Genomic DNA, 21,988 nt, shown 5'->3' with positions numbered 1-21,988 from the left:
AAAAATTCACCCCCACTTTACGTGTAGGGGAGGTACCCTCAAAAAACTAAATTTTTAGATTTTATTGTACGACTTTGTCGGCTTTATTGATTTATATATCCATGCCGAATTTCAGCTTTCTAGCACTAACGACCACGGAGCAATGCCTCGGACAGACAGACAGACAGACGGACATGGCGAAACTATAAGGGTTCCTAGTTGACTACGGAACCCTAAAAACGTGGCTTCGTGTGATCTCCAAGACAATAATCTGCAAGACGGAGTCAGCGTGCGCCTTAACTAATATTATTAATTTGTGTTAATATTAGTGCATATGAACATGTAACAGAAACACTCACCTGACAGCGTGTGAAGGCAGTGGCCGGTGGTGATGTCCCACACCTTGACCGTGGAGTCCGCGTTGCCGGAGACGAGTATGTTGGAGTGGAGCTCCATGCCGGAGGTGAGCGACTGGTGGCCCGTCAGCGTGTGCTTCAACTGGCCCGACTCCACGTCCCACACGCGGATTGACGTGTCCAGCGACCCGCTCACCACGTGCACGCCATCAAACTGCACCACATTCATTACATGAATATCAAAATATTACAATACTAGTATAATTAAAGATTGTGCAATAAGCCTTTTAAGTAAATTAAAAACAAAGATAATATTTGAAAATATAGTGCTTTACATACAAGTTATCATTCATGGTTTAAGAAAACAGTGGAGGATGGTTTCTCCATACATAGCCCCTATTTTTCTCTCTGGATATTTATTTACGTTATGAAAAATATTTGTACCTATGTAATTTGATGTATAAATCAATACCCTAATTCATAGTCGTACTAATTACACGGAAAATTGGGTTGTAATAACAACTTTATGTTTGAGCACTATAGTATTACAACAATATTTTTCTTTGTAATTAGTAGAATTATGAACTATGTTATCAAAATATTAGCCATAGCTATAATTATGTTTCAGAATTTACTTTAATAAAAACCTACTTTGGGGTACCGTATCCCACTCAAACAAAGAGATCATACAGAGGTCCCAAAACAAAGCACTGTATATGTTAACCAACGCTCCCTGACCCATTCCAAACAATCCCACCTACGGATACCAGGAGGCAAGAAATTGTCCGCCATACTAAATTCTATAAATAACGAACGCATTGAATGCCATCCAAACACCTTAACTCAGTCACTAATGGAAAACAACAACAAAGGGCGACAATTAAAGCGTAAAATACCACAATTTTACAAATTTAGTACAGCCACAGTAACTATGACAAATTTTTTTTTTATACCACGACTGTGGCAAACAAGCATACGGCCCGCCTGATGAGCAGTCTAATAAGCAGTCACCGTAGCCTATGGACGTCTGCAACCGCAGAGGTGTTACATGCGCGTTGCCGACCCTTTTAAAAATCTGTACACTCCTTTTTTGGAGAACCTCATACTGTAGACCCTCGGGAAACCCTCGGCAGGTAGCTCATTCCACAACCGGAGCGTCCGCGGGAGGGAATTCCTCTTAAACCGCACAGTGCCATTTAGGTTCTAGGGTGTGAGGATGAACACCCTGCCGACGGCGGGCGGTGCGGTGATAGAAAGTAGCCGTGGGCATCATGTCAAACAATAATAACACCCAAAAACAATAATAAGTAATGAGGATGAGACACAGATTACATACTGAAACCGCAGGAATAAGCATAATCAAAATACTGCTCAAATAAAAAGTCTCGTGAAAGAAGACAGATTGTAGTTAGCTCAAGCGGATAAAAGATAATCATGAGTGAAATAATGTTTCTGCAATAAAGTATAGGCTTAATATTGGGACCGTGCGAAGTGCGTGGTGGGGGTAAGTAAAGCGATCCCAGCGCATAAGGTGGTAAAAATTTGAACTAACTGCGGATAGCGTCTTTAACATTTCGTACAATTATATGGCTCGAAATGAAACTTTGATTTACGATTACTCCTGAAATATTCATTTAAATTGTATGGTGTAAGGGACCATTGTAAGCTGTATGAAATGCTTAATATAACTAACGTATTTATTTTGATAATTGTTAATAATGTATCCATGTAAATAGCTTTGCAAATGCCACATATAACGTGATCTTTTTCTAGAAGTTAAGAATGGATATAGTAAGTTATCCTTAAAAGATAGACATTTCACATCGCGGACTTTTTTGTAGACCTATGAATGAGAAACAACCCCACCATACATTGTGTTGTTATAGCTCAAACGGATTAGGCAGCGTTTTCGATTAAAGCTCCTAGCCAGCGTGATTTTTTCCGACAACATCGTTATATTTCAAACAATTTACACAAAACCTTAACAAGTTATATACTTAAGCCTTCCTCAAGAATCACTCTATTGATAGATGAAAGTCGTATGAAAATCCGTTCAGTAGTTTTTAGTTTTGGAGTAGTTTTATAAGATGTAGTGAATTGACGTTTTCCCCTAGAATTGCGGACACTAGGTTGCGTGACAGTCGTGCACGCTCCCAATAACGTTACCTGTAAACTGTAGACGCGGTTGGTGTGTCCCGCGAGCGTGTGCAGACACTCGCCGGTGTCGGGGTTCCACACCTTGACGAAGTAGTCGTAGGCGCCGGACACGACCACCTTGCCGTCGTACTGCACGCAGCGCACGGCCGCCAGGTGCCCCACGAGGACGCGCAGGCAGCGGCCCTCGGGGATGGACCACACGCGCAGCGTGGAGTCGCGCGATCCTGACACCACCCTGCCAGCCAAACAATCACTATTCACTCAATAACAACTTTATTTACTTTTACAGTACATATGGGGCTACTTTATAGCACTAGTGCGAGAAGTAGCATATTACGTTACTGTGTCGAACATTTAAAGGGCCATATGTACTGTAAAACGTTGTACGATACATGTGCGAATAGGTAATTCGCAACTCGTGTCGATTTAAAACACTCCCTTCGGTCGTGTTTTAATTTATCGCCATTCGTTTCGAATTTCCTATTTTTCGCACTTGTATCGTAATGTACTATTACAGTACATATGGGGCTACTTTATAGCACTAGTGCGAGAAGTAGCATATTACGTTACTGTGTCGAACATTTAAAGGGCCATATGTACTGTAAAACGTTGTACGATACATGTGCGAATAGGTAATTCGCAACTCGTGTCGATTTAAAACACTCCCTTCGGTCGTGTTTTAATTTATCGCCACTCGTTTCGAATTTCCTATTTTTCGCACTTGTATCGTAATGTACTATTTCCAGCGCAAGTAAACAACAGAAAAGCCAAGGCGTATCGCGTATAATCTGAACACTCGCAAAAGCAGTGTTTTTTTATTTCCTGACTAGAATGTCATATAAATATTTTCATTCTCCATGAGTTTTGTGTGTTATTAACAAAATGAGAAACTAAGGTTTATAGGTTTCCTTTTTTCCAAATTAGCAATACAAAAAAAAACATTCTAAGCGAAACCTATAAACCTAGAATATATTATGCTGAAGCGATCAACATCAAAATCAAATTGATTTGTGATTTGGTTAGTGGAGACCGTTTTGTTTTACTTTACATCTGAAATGGAATTTCATAAAAAAAAATACCGTTATTTCGTTAGGATCGCAAAGCTATTCTTCCCTCTTAAGAAATAATTCAATCTTACCGATTTTTTTTTACGTGACTACACAGTTTGGTTGACATAGTGACCAGCGACTGCCTTTTTTATGACAAGATTGGTGTCGCGGCCGAAAAGGCCACATCACCACCGAAGACGAAAAGAAAGGAAGTTACAGAAATAAGGAAAGGAGAAAGTAAGAATAAAGAAGAGAAGTTAATAATAATAATAATAAACCCGCGGGGGCAGCTTGTGGCGAGCTGACGGTGAGTGGCGACACCGCGGACCCCTATTCCAGAGGGCCCTTTTATTTGGCCCTCGCCTTCCGCAGACTCACCTCTCGACAACCTCACAGCCGCTCCAAAGTGTTGCCCTATTGTCGCACTGTGCGTGCGGCCGTTGTGGGGCCCACTCAATGAGTTAACGAGCCACCACCTGTCTTACACAATTCCGAGACTGATTGTCACGGCAGGTGTCCGCTAGTCTTCTCCCATAGCCCATTATCCAGTCCATCCAACTTTCAAATCAATAGCCTTATGACCTTAGATCCCATCGCAGCGCAAAAGTGCTGCACTGCAATAGTCTTTGCACCTGGCGGGGACCATCTCCGGATGTATCATGTTGTGCGCTCGGGGATGGTATCCGCCACGTGTATCCCTTGCTTTTAGATTAATTTGTCTTAAAGGGCCTCTCCGCTGTTGGCTCCGACGCCGACCCCACGCATGCCTCCCAAAGGTCCGGGATCCCATGGTCCCGAGATATGGTAAGACAGACAAATAATAATAAATTCTTTATTTGGCAGGCAAGAAACAAAAAAAAATGTGGAGCAAAACAGCGTCATCTATTTACAGATTGTATTTTTTTGTAGCTACTAATAAATAGTAGTCAACTCCTGCAGGGCCTGTTCCTTTCCCAGTGGGGGCGGCGGGAGTAACCCACAGGTCTGCGAAGGTTAGGTTTGTAGCAAATAGTAGGGGAAGTATTCCTACTATTCGCGACAAGCCTGACTTTGTCAATTTTTGCCTCTCTTTGTTGGTCTTGCCGAAAACAAATTCATTATTCGTATTGGCTTCGTTCGAAATGCATGGTGGGGGTAAGTAAAGCGATCCCAGCACATAAGGTGATAAAAATTAAACTAACTACGGTTATCGTCTTTAACATTACGTAGAAGTTATATGGCTCGAAATTAAAGTTTAATTTACGATTACTCCTGAAATATTACAAGGGAGAGACATATGACAAGGGATAGCAGAACAAAATGGACAAAAATTACAACAGATTGGTCTCCACCAGACGGGAAAAGGAAGCAAGGTGGCCAAATTAAAAGATGGAGAGACGACATCAATACAATTGGAGGAACAGAATGGCCCGGAATAGCAAACGACAGAGAGAAATGGAAGAAGCTGGAAGAGGCCTATGTGTCACAAGACACGCTAGACACTAAATCAAGAAAAACTGATAAAACTAATAAACAATGATGTGCAGTTTAGTGTCCAGCAATAAAGGCTATAATAATAATAAAATTGATAATCAAATAAAAATGCAATCCGCCACATGCTTCATCAAAACACAAATGTAATCCGCACAAGCATCGTCAGTCCACAGTGACAGTCGTGCACGTAGCGAATATCAATCGCCTCTCTAAAATTTGCAAGACCAAGTAGTACTGTAAAAAGTTCGCTTAGCGGCATATTTCTGATGATTGACAATCCACATGATGTGTATTTTAAAATATATTAATAATTTAATTTCCGGCTACATTTCTGACTTCATGTCAGTCTTTTTTTCTTTTAGCAGGCATAATGGTCATTTTGTCGCGCATGACATAACCTGATGCCACCTAACGACGCGCTGATTTTTGAATCCTTAAATAAGCTTTTTATAAAGCCATAATATTTCTTTATGCGGAATATTTCGTAGAAGGCAAGGTAAATAAAGAATTAAAATATCATAGTAATCTAACTAGTTAAACGAACATTTCGTGTAAGTAAGTAAAAAATAATAGGGTTGCTTTAATAGTTATAATATAATACGGTTACAAATAGGGGATATTATGCAAAACTCTGCGGAGAGGGCCGAGAGGTACTACACTACCACGTTCTGAGGGTTAACCACAAAATCTAAATTTCGTTTCTATCACTTTTGCATATTCCACGATAAAGAAGCCAGATAAAACGATATTCGCGTTTCGAGGTAGGCCTCTGTAAACAAGCCGCTTTGATGCATCAATGACATAGTAAAAACTTCTCAAAAAACTGTTTAAGGCATAGTATGTATAAGTTACTCTATGGTTTATGTGATGTGATAGTGGCGATAGAACATTGCAGTAATACTCCGTATTGTATAATTATACAATACTACAATTATACTACAATACTACAATTGTAGTTATTTTAAAATTATCAAAATAACCCCATTTTTTCTAAAATTACCCTATGTATTCATTCGCATTTACCTCATTTAATAAGCACTAAAAGTAAATTTCGTTCTTGGTAGATATACAAATATAAAAAATAAGTGAGTATATTAAATAGGTAAGGGATAAGAAATGGATAATGCCATGCACGGCGAAAGAAAACTTATAGACTTAGAATAAATTTAGAATCCAAATTCAGATTGCAATTTTTCTCGTGGACTAGACTGTCATAAACATTTTTTTATCACACTTGCTCGTAACACCCATGGGCATATTGGGTATAATGTTTTTTCAATAGGTATATATCAGTTTTAGTTTTAAAATACTGCCATTTAAAATATTTTGCCTTAGATGCCTGACCTGTCAGAAATTTAATGTCACCGTATTTAAGAATTATTTTGCTTACGATTTATTTAGAGTTTTCCTCACAAGTGTGATGAAAAACACTGTGTGTGCCACGGGCGGTACAAGAATTACGACATGTTCGTAAGTTCTTGTTTACCGCCCTTAATACACAATGGTTTTCATCATCAAATCTTAATTTCTAAGTTGATGCAAGTAAAACTCATTCAGTATGACGAAATCAAAATTAGCAGATGATAAGCATGAAAAACTTAAATAAGGTATATCATTTACAGATAAAAGTTTCATTTGTGTCTAAGCTCAAAGTATAAAATCTAATATCACTTCATTACCTTGTTGATCAAGCCAGACTTTTTGGGAGAAGGAGCCGCCCGGCTTGATCCTTGATGTAATTTTATATCTATACACAGTCTACTTCTGTTTTAAATCAACACATGGGTAAGTTAGCAATATAATTGAGTGTAGTTATAAACTGACCTGTTGTTGTAAAGATGCATGCAGCGCACCGTGGAGGTGTGTCCGGCGAGCACCTTCTGGCACTGGCCCGTCTTGGCGTCCCAAACGCGCAGCGTGCGATCCGTGGATCCACTGATCACCAGGTCGCCCACCATCTGCGACGACCACACGCCGCCCGAGTGTCCCACCAAAGTGCGCAGGCACTGAAATAACATTTACAGTACATATGGTGGTACTTTACCGCACTAGTGCGAAAGTTAGCATATTACGTTACTATGTCGAACATTTAAAGGGCCATATGTACTGTAAAACGTTGTACTATACATGTGCGAATAGGTAATTCGCAACTCGTGTCGATTTAAAACACTCCCTTTGGTCGTGTTTTAATTTATCGCCACTCGTTTCGAATTACCTATTTTTCGCACTTGTATCGTAATGTACTAAAATATTATACTCATTGTCATATACTATGTACATTCAGCACGTCGCCAGATTTAAAAACTATCGTTCTGATGTCATCTCCCAATCTCAGCCCATGTTCTTCGAACGAAGAACCAGAATATTCAGATATAAACGTTTTCAAGTGCCTGGTTGCAACAATCCGAACCGTCAGTCAATGTCATAGTGTAGGTAGTTTATTAAAATTTTCTTGTATGAAAAGATTGACATTCTCAATGGGATGACAGCAGCCAACCTAACTGTCAATTAAATTCTCACCTAAGAGATTCTCAGTAGCAACCTAACTGATCCCGGGGTCCATCAGTTCCGTCCTAGGCGATGTATGTAACTGTCATGATGTCTTCGCGTACAAAAATGTATCTAACTTTTTATTGTATTTGCCCATATGTTTTGTTTTACTTTTCATCAGTACCCCTAGTGTAAATAAATTCGATTTTGAAACGTGACGTACGCGTTTGCGTTTAGTCTCATTTTGTATTGGATTTAGAAAGAGCGCGCCAAGCGGGACGTTTTGGAAACTCAAAATCCTATACAAAATGAGACTTAACGCAAACACGTTCGTCACGTTATGATGTCGATAAAATTTACACTAGGGGTACTGAAGTGGCTTCAACTAGTACCAACGTAACTTCTGTAAAACTACATCAGAAAGTTACTGAAGTATGCAGATGGAAACTTACCTTGCCTGTAATAGCCGACCATACTTTCAGCGTAGTGTCATCGCTGCCGCTAAGAATGCGATTTCCGTAGAACTGCAAGCAGGTGATGACGTGATCATCATGTCCTCTCATCATGATGGGGTTGTTGACCGGTTTGTGCAGCCAGTTGTTCTCGATCAGGTATTGGCGCATGTAGGCCGCTTTCCATGGGCTGACGCAGCGGGGCAGTGAGCGAGGCATCTTCTTGAGTGTTGTAATGCCTATGCGACGGCACTGCTCCTTCCATAGTAGATTGTCGTCGGCAAGGAATCTAAAAGAGACCATGTCAGTCTTAACATATTGTATAAGAAGATGAATGAAGCGTTAAGCGGCAATTTTTTAAATATCACTTTTTCTGCTCCCGCTGGTGTGGCATTTCATTTACGCCTCATGGACAATCATCAACAGTACTCGTACCGAAATGGGATATATAGCAATTAATTGAACAATCGGAATTAGAATTATATTTAGAAACTACGTGGTCGATCTCGAATCCACTATATAAAGTCCACTAAATATCTCACCAAGATCCCGGGGACAAAAGGAGCACACGGCATGGGTTCAGTAGCAAAGCTGTGAACGACCCGGACGCCGCCAAAAATAAACGAGCAAGTAGAAGGTGTTTGCTACCTCCAGTATCGGCAAGTTTGCGCGGCGCGCCGCAGATCCTTGGGCTGCAGGTAGCCCAACACCGTGAGCGCCAGCTCCTTGGGCAGCAGCGAGATGAAGTCCCTCTGGAACAGCGGCTCGATGGCCTTCATCATGTGTCGCACGTGGCTCGCGGCACAGCGCCCGATAAGGGCGTCTATCGCTTGAATTTTCTCGGCATTGGACCACGATTGGAATCTTTAAAAAAGATTACAATTTTTATTAACGTTTCCTATTTGCTGTCAGTCGCAGTTTTCACAGATATAGTGAATGTTGTGAAATACAATACTAAACATATTTATTCACGAAAGCTGAATGGTTCAATGGTAATATGATAAATGTTAATATCAGTGAAAGGTGATTTTCACTGATTGAAAGAGTACCACCAGATTGAATTAAAAAAAAAGAATTGGTCTGTTCCATGGCTTCTTGACTCGAGCAGTTTGGCTAAGTTTAACCAATTTAAAAAAAAACCGTATAATGTTAGCACTTATACAATGTAAGGCGACATACTACATACAACTACGAGTAGTCACGCACGATTCGAACAACTATACAGTGAGTCAGTATACCTATACTATATGTACCTATATGTACAGTCAGCATCAATAGTAGCGGATGAAACAACGCGCCAAAAGTATCTGATATTCCAGATAACTTTTCCAAACATAGATAAATCTCTAAAATTTACATTCAAAAGTATATCTTTTACGGTCTTAAATGTTCTACATATAGCACCACCACATTTTGTTAAGTTGTTTTGAAACCTTGTTTGATCCGCTACTTTTGATACTGACTGTACAACGAGCTGCAAAATTAACGAATGAATGAATTAATAAAGTGGCCATGCGATTTAGAGGCTGGGTGTACCTGTTGAGCCAATTCTTAATTTCAGGTGGTCCTTGAAGAGTGGCGGGCATGGAGGAGGGGGGCATCGTCTGCAGCCAGCCGCCGTCGGGCGGCGCGGCCGTGCTACCGTCCGGGCAGAACTTCTTCGCGTACTGAGGCGGGGGCGGCTCGTAGCGCCTCTTTCTCTGCCAAATATTTACTATATTAACGGCCTTAACACCGTATTTGAAGGCTTAAGGCGTGAGGAAGGTATTGTGAATACAACGCACACACACTTTTTGCCCTTTTTAGGGTTCCGTAGTCAACCAGGAACCCTAATAGTTTCGCCATGTCCGTCTGTCTGTCTGTCTGTCTGTCTGTCTGTCTGTCCGAGGCTTTGCTCCGTGGTCGTTAGTGCTAGAAAGCTGAAATTTGGCATGGATATATAAATCAATAAAGCCGACAAAGTCGTACAATAAAATCAAAAAATTTAATTTTTTTTAGGGTACCTCCCCTACACGTAAAGTGGGGTGAAATTTTTTTTTCGCTTCAACCCTAGAGTGTGGGGTATCGTTAGAAAGGTCTTTCAAAACTAATAGGGGTTTTTAAGAAACATTTTTTGATAAAGTTAATATATTCGGAGATAATCGCTTTGAAAGAAAAAAAAATGTGTCCCCCCCCCTCTAACTTTTGAACCTTAGGTCCAAAAAATATGAAAAAAAATCTTGGAAGTAGAGCTTAAGAAAGACATTAAATGAAAACTATAGCGGACATGATCAGTTTAGCTGTTTTTGAGTTATCGCAAAAAGTTTTCTCTTCATAGTAAAAAGACTTACTTTAATTAGGTACTGATTATGCAAATTTGCCTATTTGTTTAACTCGGGTGAAAGGTACCGTTTCATCCCTTGGTTAACAATTTACTATACTTTAAGCTCCAGTTTAGCTTATTGTGACGGAATAGTAACTACGGAACCCTACACTGAGCGTGGCCCGACATGCTCTTGGCCGGTTTTTGGTACATGGAGATAGTATTCCTTACCTCTACCTTCCATAACTGTATGAAATTCATTTACATATCATCCTCACTAATCGCACCGGATACGTAGTATTTTCGGACCTAATTTCAAGTAACTGCAATGAAATGTTGACAACATTTCATTGCAAATTTGAGAAAACAATATTCCAAAAGAAGTTCAGTTCGTTCTGGCTTTGCAACAATTTGAACAGAACAAAGTGAGAGTCATTATGAACGTCATATTTCCATAGACATTTGACATAAACGATGACATTTTCTCACTTTGTCATTGTAAATGCATGGCATTTACAATGACAAAGTGCGGCAGCGTTAGTTTGGTCCGACTCTAGTTTATTGCCTATAAGACCGCAATATGCTTTGTTTTTATCAAAACCTTGCGCTTTGATTTTCTCAAAACCTTATTGGTATACAATACGTTGTAAACTCTCGCTCGTTTAATGGGAAACAAAAGCAGCGAATGCAAACGAATTTACGCATGCCAAAGTAGCATCTTCATTTAAAAATCTATCTCCATATTAATTAACTTACCCAAAGTCTCTCATCAATTTCTGGTTCTTCGTCATCCTCGTCGTCCTGGAATACACAAGTTTATTACCTTCAATGTGTTTACTAAATTTATTTTTAACTGTTGTTGCTTATAGGTTAGTATTATAGGCAGGGCTCGAACAAATCATGCGGATGACGCAAAAGTGACGTAATTTTGCACACACAATTTTGATCTTTGTATTTAAACCACCGTGTGACATGTCACACTAACTAACAAAATAATCGTAAATAATTCCATGGAATTTAGGTGACAGGGTGATGTCTTGAATAAAATAATCTCACGAAACTTGTTACTGTAAGCATAAAGGTATATTCAAACTTAAAGTGCTCACTCCATGGGAGTTTCTCACAGCGTTTCAACCGCTGACAGTCCCCCGCCCAAATTTATGATGAAATTCTAGAAGATCGGTGGGTCAGTTTTGTTTATTTTAAATAAGAAAGCTCTGCGCTTTGAGAAATACCCGCGAATAAAGTTGAAACGAGCATATTAAACAACAAGTAATCTTAAAATGTATGGAGATTATTAATAAGTTTTAGTAAAACTTCATATTTGCAAAATGACATTTTATAGCGTCTTTTTATAGAATAGTAAAAAAAATCCTACCTACATATAATCGTAAAGATACAACAGCTAAACAATAACAAAGCCAGTTCATTGTGCATTTGATTGTCAATGTTAGTCAAGGATGTATCTACTAATATCGATATCGTTTGATAAAGAGGTTGATAAATGATAAGTGGTAATTGTTTATGGGTGGTTCTCAGAGCGTTTCAATCGCTTACTGGTTTTCGAGGCGAGAAATATCGAAAAATTTGTCCTTCATCGAGACGGGAAAAAACTCAATGCCTCGAAACTTCGAGAAATAAATCTCTTGTGATAAGTAAAAAGAAAACACGCGTATTACACGTGATGTGTCTATAGTGTATTTCTATTGGCAGTTAAATAAATGTAAACAATTTATTTTTTTACATTTTCAGGTGCTTAAACATTAACCCCCTTATTCATAAACGTGTACTAAAGTTACGATGCCGCTAATAATCGTTTGTCCCTTTCCATCATACCAATCGGTCGGAAAGGGACAAACGATTATTAGCGACATCGTAACTTTAGTACACGTTTATGAATAAGGGGGTTATTAGTTAACCAACCAAATTAAAAACTGCCTTGATGCATCCCCTATGGTTCTGGCTTTAACCGATATTCATGTTTTGAAACTTTTGAACTACACTCCTCTCAAATGTCGCAAGGATTCGTTTCATTTTAGGTTCTTTACTACACTTTTTTTAGCATTAGGAAAACGGTAAACCAAAAATCCTGACACGTTTTTTTGATAAGCTCTTTTAAAAAATTAGTAACTTTTACTTATGAAAGCAAAATAATGTAAATAATCGTATATGATTTATAATTGTTACATATTACATACAAATATATCTCCTCATATAGTTGAACATGTGGACATAGCTATGGTTAATATACAAATGTTATAAAATATTTTCCTTAATGTCAATATCCTTAGAGGAAAATGGGGACTACGTTTGTATGGAGAAGCGGTCGTCCCCTTTCCTCTTTAAGTTTTCTACCCATAGGTCCAACGTTTATAGGACCACAATGACTTTTTTTGTATATTAAAACGACACATTAAGTAATGATTGTCAATATACAAATTTTTCATTTCTCATGCTCTGGAAATGGCTCTTTGTTGTTCTAAAAAGTGTGCAGAAAATAATACGTTTCTGCGCTAGAGCACCTTACTTTCTAAGTACGTTTTTATTTCTTTTTTTACGGTAAGCAATTAAAATATTGGTTATAAGTTGCTTTGTTGTGCAATTTCCATTCTGATAAATAACTGCCCATTCCATAAATGACGATATTTTTACCTTAATTATTAATTGAAAGAACCCTCAAGACTGAAGTTTATACTTAGCCGTGTTTTTTTAAATGCACGTGTATTTCACTTTCCTCGTATTCGAAATGAAAAGCAGAGTGTTTAACTCGGGTGAAAGGCCCGATTTCTGAAAGGTGTCTTTCATCTCTTGGTTAACAATATACTTTAATTGTGCATTTACCTTAATTTGCTATCTAAATATTTTAAAGGAACTTCATTTTTAAGTAAATAGATAGTCGTTCTATTTTTAATATGTGCTTCTCAATTAGTCTCCTATATAATAATTTAGTTGCCAAATAAATAATTGGTACTTGCCTTTACATAAAGAAAAGCTGGAACGGCATTAAAATAATGCTCGTATTTAAATATTTTAAGGCTCCGCTTTTGTCGTCAAACTATTAATTTTAGTACCTATTTCTATTTTTTTAGCTAAAATATTTTATTACTTAGTTGACCGGTTATAAATATATAAGTAAGTAAGTAAATATTCTTTATTGTGCACCATACATTTAAAAATAGACAGGAAATGAAAAAACACGTAAAAGTTAGGTAACAACAGGCGGTCTTATCGCTAAGAAGCGATCTCTTCCAGACAACCTTTGGGTAGCAGGAAACTATGAACTTACAACATTGAACGGGTAGTGCCGATATACATATAATTCAACAAAATGAAGACGCAAACAATATAATACATACCTACATACTAATAAAATAAATACATATATACATACATACATTATATATTATACAATCATAAATAAATAAAGGCAAGTTAAGGCAGCGAAAGGTAATGAGTCTTCAAAAGATTTTTGAAAACGGGAAGGGATTTAGCACGTCTAATGGCAAAGCATTCCACAACCGAACAGCACGAAAAGAAAAAGAGTTGCTATAAAATTTTGATGATGAAGGTGGTGTAGCAAGGAGATGCATCTCCGCACAGCGGACGAGGAAAGATAGTTGAAACGCTTTTTAAGATATAGAGGGGTGGAGGGGTTGAAAATAATGTTATAAAGAAGTACAAGAATATGAGAGTTACGGCGATGACGAATAGGGAGCCACTTGAGCTGGGTACGAAATTCAGAGACGTGGTCATATTTGCGTAATCCAAATATGAATCTTATACAGACGTTTTGAAGGCGCTCAAGTTTATTTAGCTGGTCCTCTGTAAGATCAAGATAGCAAATATCGGCATAATCCAATATAGGGAGAAGAAAAGATTGAGCAAGCGCAATTCTGGTAGCGAGCGGCAAGAAGCTACGAAGCCTGCGAAGTGACCCCAGAGAAGCAAACATCTTCCTACTGATCTCAGTTATCTGTGGTACCCAAGACAGTGTGCGATCAAATATAACTCCAAAATTTTTTACCTGGCTCGATAATGGAACCGGGACACCATCAAACACTATGAAAGGTAAGTTAAGAAAGTCAATCCGAGAAATGATTTGAGAGCTGCCTAAAATTATAGCTTGCGACTTACACGGATTAACTTTCAGCCCATAGCGTTTGCTCCAACTGGAAATGTGTTCCAAGTCCCGATTTATGGAGCCGATACTCTTAGGTAGATCGTTAATTACGCATTGAGAGTAAATTTGGAGGTCGTCGGCATAGAGGTGGTAAGAAGAAGAAATATTAGTAGTAATGGAGTTGATGAAGATGGAAAATAATAGAGGAGACAGCACACCGCCTTGCGGAACGCCGGCCAGGGTGCTGCTCCAAGAAGAAATGGAAGAATCTACCTTTACTCGCTGCCGACGACATTCCAAATAACTACGGAACCAGCCAATTGTCACGGGAGATATGTTAATAGCACGCATTAAATATATAAATAAAGTAACGATTGATATAAATAAAGCAACAAAATACCTCATGAGATGATAAACAAGTACACCATGTTTCTTCAATTACGTCGTCATCTGAGTCATCATCCCCATCACAAAATGGCTGCATGTAGGGCTGAAAAAAAAAACGTAGAGTTTAATAAATATTGTACTTAACATAATAATGATGGTTTGAGTGTGCCAACATTCATCACCACTCGTCTAATTAAATATTCGTTTATTTCTTATTTCGTATCGTTCTGTAGCTTCATTTGTGGTCCTTTGTTCATCTTATTCGCATTTCGTCATTATCTTGTTGGCCATATTCCGTAACTTGTCTCTCTCTTAATGTCTCATTCGTTGTTTATCAGTTTTATCACCCTTGTTTTTCGTATCATTCGTAGGTTATCTTTAGTCACATTCGCTTTTTGTCGTTCTCTTTTTTGCCTTGATTTGCAATTCGTCTTGTTCTTATTTGGACACACCTGCTCCTCGTCACGTTCGCGGTCGTGCAATTTTACAAGTAAGACGTCACTGTATTCATTAAAGACGTTTCCGTAACACGATGTAGTAAAAAAATAATTAAATGAGTATTGTCAATGATATTTGCAACAGGTGATTGCAATTTAAGTGTAATATGAAACAATAGTCACAAATAGCGTATGAGACGAAAAACGAATGTGACAAACTCAGAATGCAATCAAAACCGAAAGAGACTAATTACGACCAATTGTGACCAGCACCGAACGAGTCATAGATTTTTGCCGAATAAGTAATTAAAATAAAAAACGCAAGAGACGAACGATGAATGAAACATAGGAAGACCGTGGTGAAAATAGTAGATTGTTAACGAAGGGTGGAAAGTGGCTTAGTACGAGTAGTTAGTACTTTTACCCAAGTTAAACACTCTACTTTTTATTTCGACTTTGAGGAAAGTCAAACACAAGAAATGTAGGTTCTGACTGGAATTTAGATTTTTTCCGATCAAAATGTAAATGGCGCCAATAAATAATCTAAAACCATAGACAATCCGAACTTAAATTGGGATGTATCTGAAACGGCCTTAAAGTATACGCGCCTTAAAAAAAGTGAAACCGAATGAATAATGCAATGATAATATTTATAACCTTAACCTTTGATAACCGAACATTAAACTCACAGATGATTTGGAGCCCCCCGGCTCATTCTTCCTGCTGTCGTCGAGGCCTAGCAACTTGTCAGCGTTGGACGTGGACGGCACGGTGAACTCCTTGTTGCTGTCCGAGCCGGTGCTGCCAATGCTGGACGCGTTGGAGCTGGTGCGCCCCGAAGGCCCGCCTGTCGCTTCCAAATCGCTCACGTCAGGAGTATGGTTGTCGCACGAACTCTCACCCATCTGCTCTGCTTTATACAGCTTTCCCTTAGGAAAGTCCTTCTTTTCTTGGACACCGCTACTAAGAAGTTTTTGCATAAAGTCAGGCTTATAGACTTCTTTCCTCTGAGGTTCCTCGACTGTGCTTGCAGGTTTTCGAGAATGTATCATATTTTTTATTGTCGCATTACTATCTTCACAATCTTCTGTTTTGCTACAACCAGGTAAACTGTAGTCATTAGACATAATATTTGGGAAGGCGGATATGGTCTCCGAGCTGGACGCCAGACTGGAGCTTGCACTGGACAGGTTGCCAGAGTAATGTGGACTTGCAGCTATTTTGCCATCCACAATCATACCAGAACAATGATTTATTATTCTATTTTCCTCATCGAAGTCCTGGCGCTCTATATCATCTATCTTATGCTTGGAATTATCTTGAGATGTAGCTTCATTATCAACCACACAGGCTTCACTGTCAGTCTTATTTTCTGTGTCAAACGAGACATTATTAACTCCTTCATATGCATCAAAATTAAAATGAGAACATGTTGGATCCATTATAGAGTATTGCGTGAGCTCTGCAAAGAAAACAGTAAATTAGTTATCCTATTTTATAAAATTATAAATCTTTCAGCCGCAACATGTCTTTCTCGGGAAATTATTAACGTTATTATATTACAAGAGAGCAAATTCGAGACTGCAATTGTGGTACAGTCACGTCTGAAAATATCGATACGAAGAAAGTCCCAAAAATATTTATACACAACCTTATTGCCCATATCTTAAGGTGTATACATATTTTTGGCACTTTGCCATCCGTATAAATATTATCAGACGTGACCGTACTGTAGAAAACTTGATATTAGTATTGTACGCCACAATGCGATTGGTTGTTGAGTTCGCATCACGCGCGCGATGTGTTGCAACTAGTTGCGTTAGACTGCACGATTGGCTCGAATTAGTGAGTGACGCGACTGAACTAGCACCATTCTTAGTGCCCCTAAGGCCCGTCCTTAGATATAAGTCAATGATACACACTGTGTTAATATTGATATCTAGAATATGGGTTTTATTAATATTATTTAATGAAATGCTGCATTGTCATCAGATCTTATATTTCTATCTAAACTAAGTTTCAATTTTTTTATAAAAGTACCTAATTACAATATTTGTTTGTTCAGTTTTGTTACAAATGAAGTGGCTTCCCATCCGCCGTTGAAGGACTGCATATTGTGTCTCCTCTTTTTAATGTTATTTTTATTCCTTCTTCTTTCGCCCTCTTTTATAATTTTATTGACTTTCATCTATCGAATTGTGCTGTATTTTTCTAGCGTTCTTCATCATTTGTCATCTACTCAAAGGTTAACTGGAAAAGAACTCTCAAGTTAACCCTCAAAGGGATAAGTTTGCCTCTGTACCGCCTATGCTGTACCATATTTGTGCAATAAGTGAAACAGATTGTTTGAAATATAAAATATGAATGCTAATGGGTAATATTTAATAACAATATTACTTGTACCTAAACTCACGTGGTTCTCACAATTTTTTCAGGACATCCGAAGCAATCTGAAACAATTATATTAAAATAAAAAAATATTATTAAAAAAAACCATCAAAAATTAAAATTACAACAAATTCATTTTATTGTAAATAAAAGTCTTACGTCGTAATTTAAATCACATAATTTTATATTATTTAATCGTGACAACCGGTCTGGCCTAGTGGGTAGTGACCCTGCTTATGAATGAGAATAAAGAATAAAAAATATATTTATTTCAAGAATTTGTCATTACATGAGCAGCGATACATTGATCCCCACACTAGGCTCAGCCTGTAACGTGGTAATCTCAGAGAAGTATCAAAATGGTGCAGTTCTTATTTTAACAGAATATAGTATTGTTAAAGCTAAATTATATAAAAGATTTTTTTATTATATGACTAATTATTATGTAACTATGTTCATGACTGCAATAAATAAATGAAATGAAATTATCAAACTAAGTACCAAGACAGTTAAAAAGGTCTCAGTAAGTAGTATGTCAGTGAAAGAGGTTATATGAGGGTATGGGTGTATGTATGTATGAATTTGTCCGTGTGAAGCCGATAGTCTTGGGTTCAAATCCTGGTAATGATATTTTCTTTATGAGCACGGATATTTGTTTCTGAGTCATGGGTGCTTTCTATGTATTTAAGTATTGTCTAAGTACCAACACATGCCTTATTGAGCTTACTGTGGGACTTAAGTTAATTTGTGTAATAATGCCCTATAATATTTATTATTTATTTATAGTAAGTTTTACTTATCCTCATACTTTTAAAATGTCAAACCGGGGTATGGTAATATGTTTTAGAATGTTGTGGGTGCAAGGTTATCACAAGTGTGAGATGTGTTACTTTGGTCCTGTGTAGCACACACAACTTTTCACATAAGCCGATTAGAGGGAAGTAAACGGAAAAAAATCTAACCCTATCTCATCGTATTAGACCCCAAACATTGAAATGAAATTCAAATGTTAAATTGTTAAAGGACAGTTAAATGTATTGTTGTCTCACACAGTGAGCAAAATCACATTTTACCATGTATTTAAGCAGTGAAGTACCTTTGTTCAAGCTGCTAATGTGAAAAGATGTTTTCTGTTATGAACCAATAAAATGATTGAGCCAATGTGCTAACAAGTAATTCTTACAATTTTGCCAAAAATTACTCAAGTTAAAAATGTTTGTATATCCAATGTTACAGAAATACAATTTCCAAGGAGCAACACTTCACCATCTCAGGTTTGGAGACATCGGCCTTGCTATGTTATTTGCTAATCATCTGGCATCCCCGCAGAACATGCTACAGGACTTGACAGTAGCAAACAAAAAAATAATATATATATATTAGTTAAACTAAGGCTATGATAAATAAAATTTAGTCCATCAGTTGATAGTAAAATCATAGAATTTGTGTATGACATCACATATTGTAGGGACAGTTCATCTCATTCAACATTCAAAAGCTCAATGGCTAGATGGAACTATCAATACTGCATGGTAGGGTTTGACAGTATGAAAAGACATAATGAAAAATATTCATCAACCGGGTCCACACAGAGCGAGCATACGTGCGAGGCAACACACGCAATATGGCCAGTGTAGACATGCCTCTGCACTAGCTGTATTGTGCGTGAGGAAATTGCTTTACGCGTACGCTCGCTCTGTGTGGTTCTTTTATATGATTTCTTCATAATGAATTATGATGAAATCCCAATAACTCAAAATGATGTATGCCAGCTGAAGGGTTTAACACTAAGTGCCGGGTGCCCCATTCTCAGTTCAAAATGGACACATATATACAGTAAAAAGAGGACTTGAATGCATGCATCCTTTCAAATTACAACATTTCAATGGAAAAGACACACCAAAACCAAAATTAAAAACTGGTCAAAAGAACACTGATAAAAGCATCCTGGGGATATAAAAGGAAAGACAAGAAGAAATTCAGAGGAAAGAAAATCAAACAAAGTGGCAATGGTTAGGTGATATATTGAGAGCCTAAATAGACAGTGGACCTAGGATATTGACTTCAATAGAAGAAGTGGAAAACCCACCTACGATAGTCAGTTCTTATGACATCGGGAGAGTTGCATGGCCACTTCGGACATAAAGAAGGCAAAGGACTTAAAAACATGCCAATTATGTTAGATGCCTAAAAACACTGAAAATAAATGGTTTACATTAAATGTCAATGTATTGTTTGTTTTAAAAAAAGACTTGGCTGTTAACTTCATAATTTACATGATATAATGAAACATTTCTAAAATCCATCCATCTTTTTTGCAGGTAAATTAAATTGCCCATGCGAGAATTTGTGATGAACAAGTAAATAATAGTTTAATTTTATTATCCTTCACTCATATCCACATCTATTCTAATGCAAACAGTGTATAAAATAGCTAGGTAGTTCAAATCTAGACATATTAAGAGCTATAACTAACTTATTAACAAACAATATTGTTTTACTTTCATTTAGGTGTTCTAACTTTAAATAATAACTATAACAATTGTAGCACTTACATTAAGAACATTAAAGTGCTTAATTGCAAGGAGTAGTTTACAGTGTAACATTTAATTGTTTAAATTGTAACACCTGTTGTTATCATGTCTATAATACTCATTGATTTTGATACTACAGCTGTGCATTAAGAAAAAAACAAGACCAAGCATTGCAAGGCCATTGCAGGCAGGACTAACAGAATGTTTCTTAAGTAGGCTCAATGTCAGAATCAAGGCTAATCTAGTCATACATTATGGCTCTAGACTACAAATGCAACAACAAACAATAATTCCACAAGAAAAAAGCGAGAACGAAAGAAACGAAAATGTGCAAATTTTAGATTTCATAATATTACATATCTGTACGTGACTGTCACTCCATATTACAACGCTGCACATTCCTACTACGAGAACACAGGAAGTAAATCACGTTTCACTATTCCAACAAAAAAATCTCATAAAGGACTCTGAAACGACCGTGAGAACTTTTTTTTGACGAGCACAGGATTCACGTGCACAGGGGCTTAAAAAACGTGTGGACAATTTCTCAGTTTTAAGTTTAATTCGAACTACTTAAGCATTCGATTAGAAAAACAGAGCCGCTCCCGGATGCTAAAGAATATGCTATAGGTATCGGGATAAATTGCATGCGCAGAAACGCATCCTGAGCAAAACAGCTCTGTCTGGGATTTTGATACGATAATGGTGTAAAAACATAAAGTGGGTTGAGAAACTGCACTCCCAATCACACATCCACAAACAACCAACTCAATAAAACATACCTGAATACACAGCCGGTAATCTCATAGGTTTTACTTCATTTTCTTTGAAACAACATAATTCAATGAATTACTAAAATAATTTTTTATTGCAATGCGAACCAATTAATTTGTTCGACTTCAAACACCGTGGTCGGCCATCGACCATAATCATTTTTTTTGTTGTCTGCCTTGGACCATAGACAATATAAAATGTTGTTTTGCTGATTCATTTGTCTATGGAAACATAAACAACTGAGTATGGAAGGTGGAGGTAAGGAATGAAATCTCGATGTACCAAAAAGTGTCATCAAAAAACCTTAAATAGGTGGCGGTACAATACCTAGAATACTTGAAAAAAAAAACAAATCATAGACAGCGCACTTCATTCCGTCAATAACGCCTAGGTTCTTAGCTACTCTAGCGCTACTCTGGAGAGATTTGGAACTATTATTTATAGCTGACAGCTGGACAATTTTGCAACAGTTCTACCATAAGAGATTTCACTCCTTTTAAATCCACACTCCATACAACTGAGCTTAAAATAAAAAGCAGTCACACACGATATGCACACGACAACGATATATCGATGAAATCTGTTTGCGCAGTTTTATCAACTGGCAAACTGCAACAATTATGATAATCTATCAGAATCTGCCATCACACGTTCTATGCACTTCTTACATCGATGTGTTTCCAAGTTACTTTCGAAAGGAGGCCGGTGTATCTAAAGCGCTTCACACACCTTACTAGTGGGGGAAAACTAAAGCGTTCGGGCAGTGATAATACCGCAAACAAGGGATAACAGCTTATCCTTGAGGTACTTATTTGCATATCCTTGGAGGATTTCACGACTGGAGACGCCTTGTCTGTAATTTTCTGTACAAAACTGTCTGCCGATTTTTGCGGTGGTGAGTCCATACAATACACAAGGGCCCAACGCATATACAGAGGTAGGCCTCTAGTACAATAGTATATGCCGGCAGATGACCGTACGACAGTGGTTCCTAACCTGGGGGTAAAACTGGTATTTTACGGGGGTGATAAGCTAAGAAAACAAAGATCTATAAGAAAGAATATTAAAGGAGGGGTAAAATCAAGTTCCC

At 37.8% G+C, this 21,988-nt stretch overlaps 1 protein-coding gene across 6 annotated transcripts in view; it reads right to left on the bottom strand.

The window, feature by feature from the left end:
• The window catches only part of LOC133527214 (F-box/WD repeat-containing protein 7), a 29,029-nt gene extending 7,433 nt beyond the window's left edge, over nt 1-21,596 (bottom strand). The window contains exons 1-12 of one of the 6 annotated variants that reach the window (XM_061864137.1): nt 20,907-21,595; nt 17,606-17,652; nt 17,243-17,452; nt 15,892-16,664; nt 14,779-14,868; nt 11,015-11,059; nt 9,493-9,656; nt 8,605-8,820; nt 7,957-8,245; nt 6,839-7,020; nt 2,502-2,727; nt 339-549 (exon numbers count right to left, since the gene is read on the bottom strand). In XM_061864137.1, the coding sequence (XP_061720121.1) occupies nt 339-549; nt 2,502-2,727; nt 6,839-7,020; nt 7,957-8,245; nt 8,605-8,820; nt 9,493-9,656; nt 11,015-11,059; nt 14,779-14,868; nt 15,892-16,644 (2,176 nt within the window). In that variant the 5' untranslated portion in view covers nt 16,645-16,664; nt 17,243-17,452; nt 17,606-17,652; nt 20,907-21,595. Of the gene's footprint in view, nt 1-338; nt 550-2,501; nt 2,728-6,838; nt 7,021-7,956; nt 8,246-8,604; nt 8,821-9,492; nt 9,657-11,014; nt 11,060-14,778; nt 14,869-15,891; nt 16,665-17,242; nt 17,453-17,605; nt 17,653-20,906 lie in introns of all 6 variants that reach the window. The other 5 variants (XM_061864145.1, XM_061864127.1, XM_061864152.1 and 2 more) reach the window with 5 other exon arrangements.
• Between the last annotated feature and the right edge of the window lie 392 nt (nt 21,597-21,988).

This window comes from Cydia pomonella, chromosome 1, assembly GCF_033807575.1.
Source record: "Cydia pomonella isolate Wapato2018A chromosome 1, ilCydPomo1, whole genome shotgun sequence".
In the NCBI taxonomy this organism is placed as follows: Eukaryota; Metazoa; Arthropoda; class Insecta; order Lepidoptera; family Tortricidae; genus Cydia; species Cydia pomonella.
Note: the sequence above shows the minus strand (reverse complement) of the source record. Positions and strands in the feature narration are given on the sequence as shown.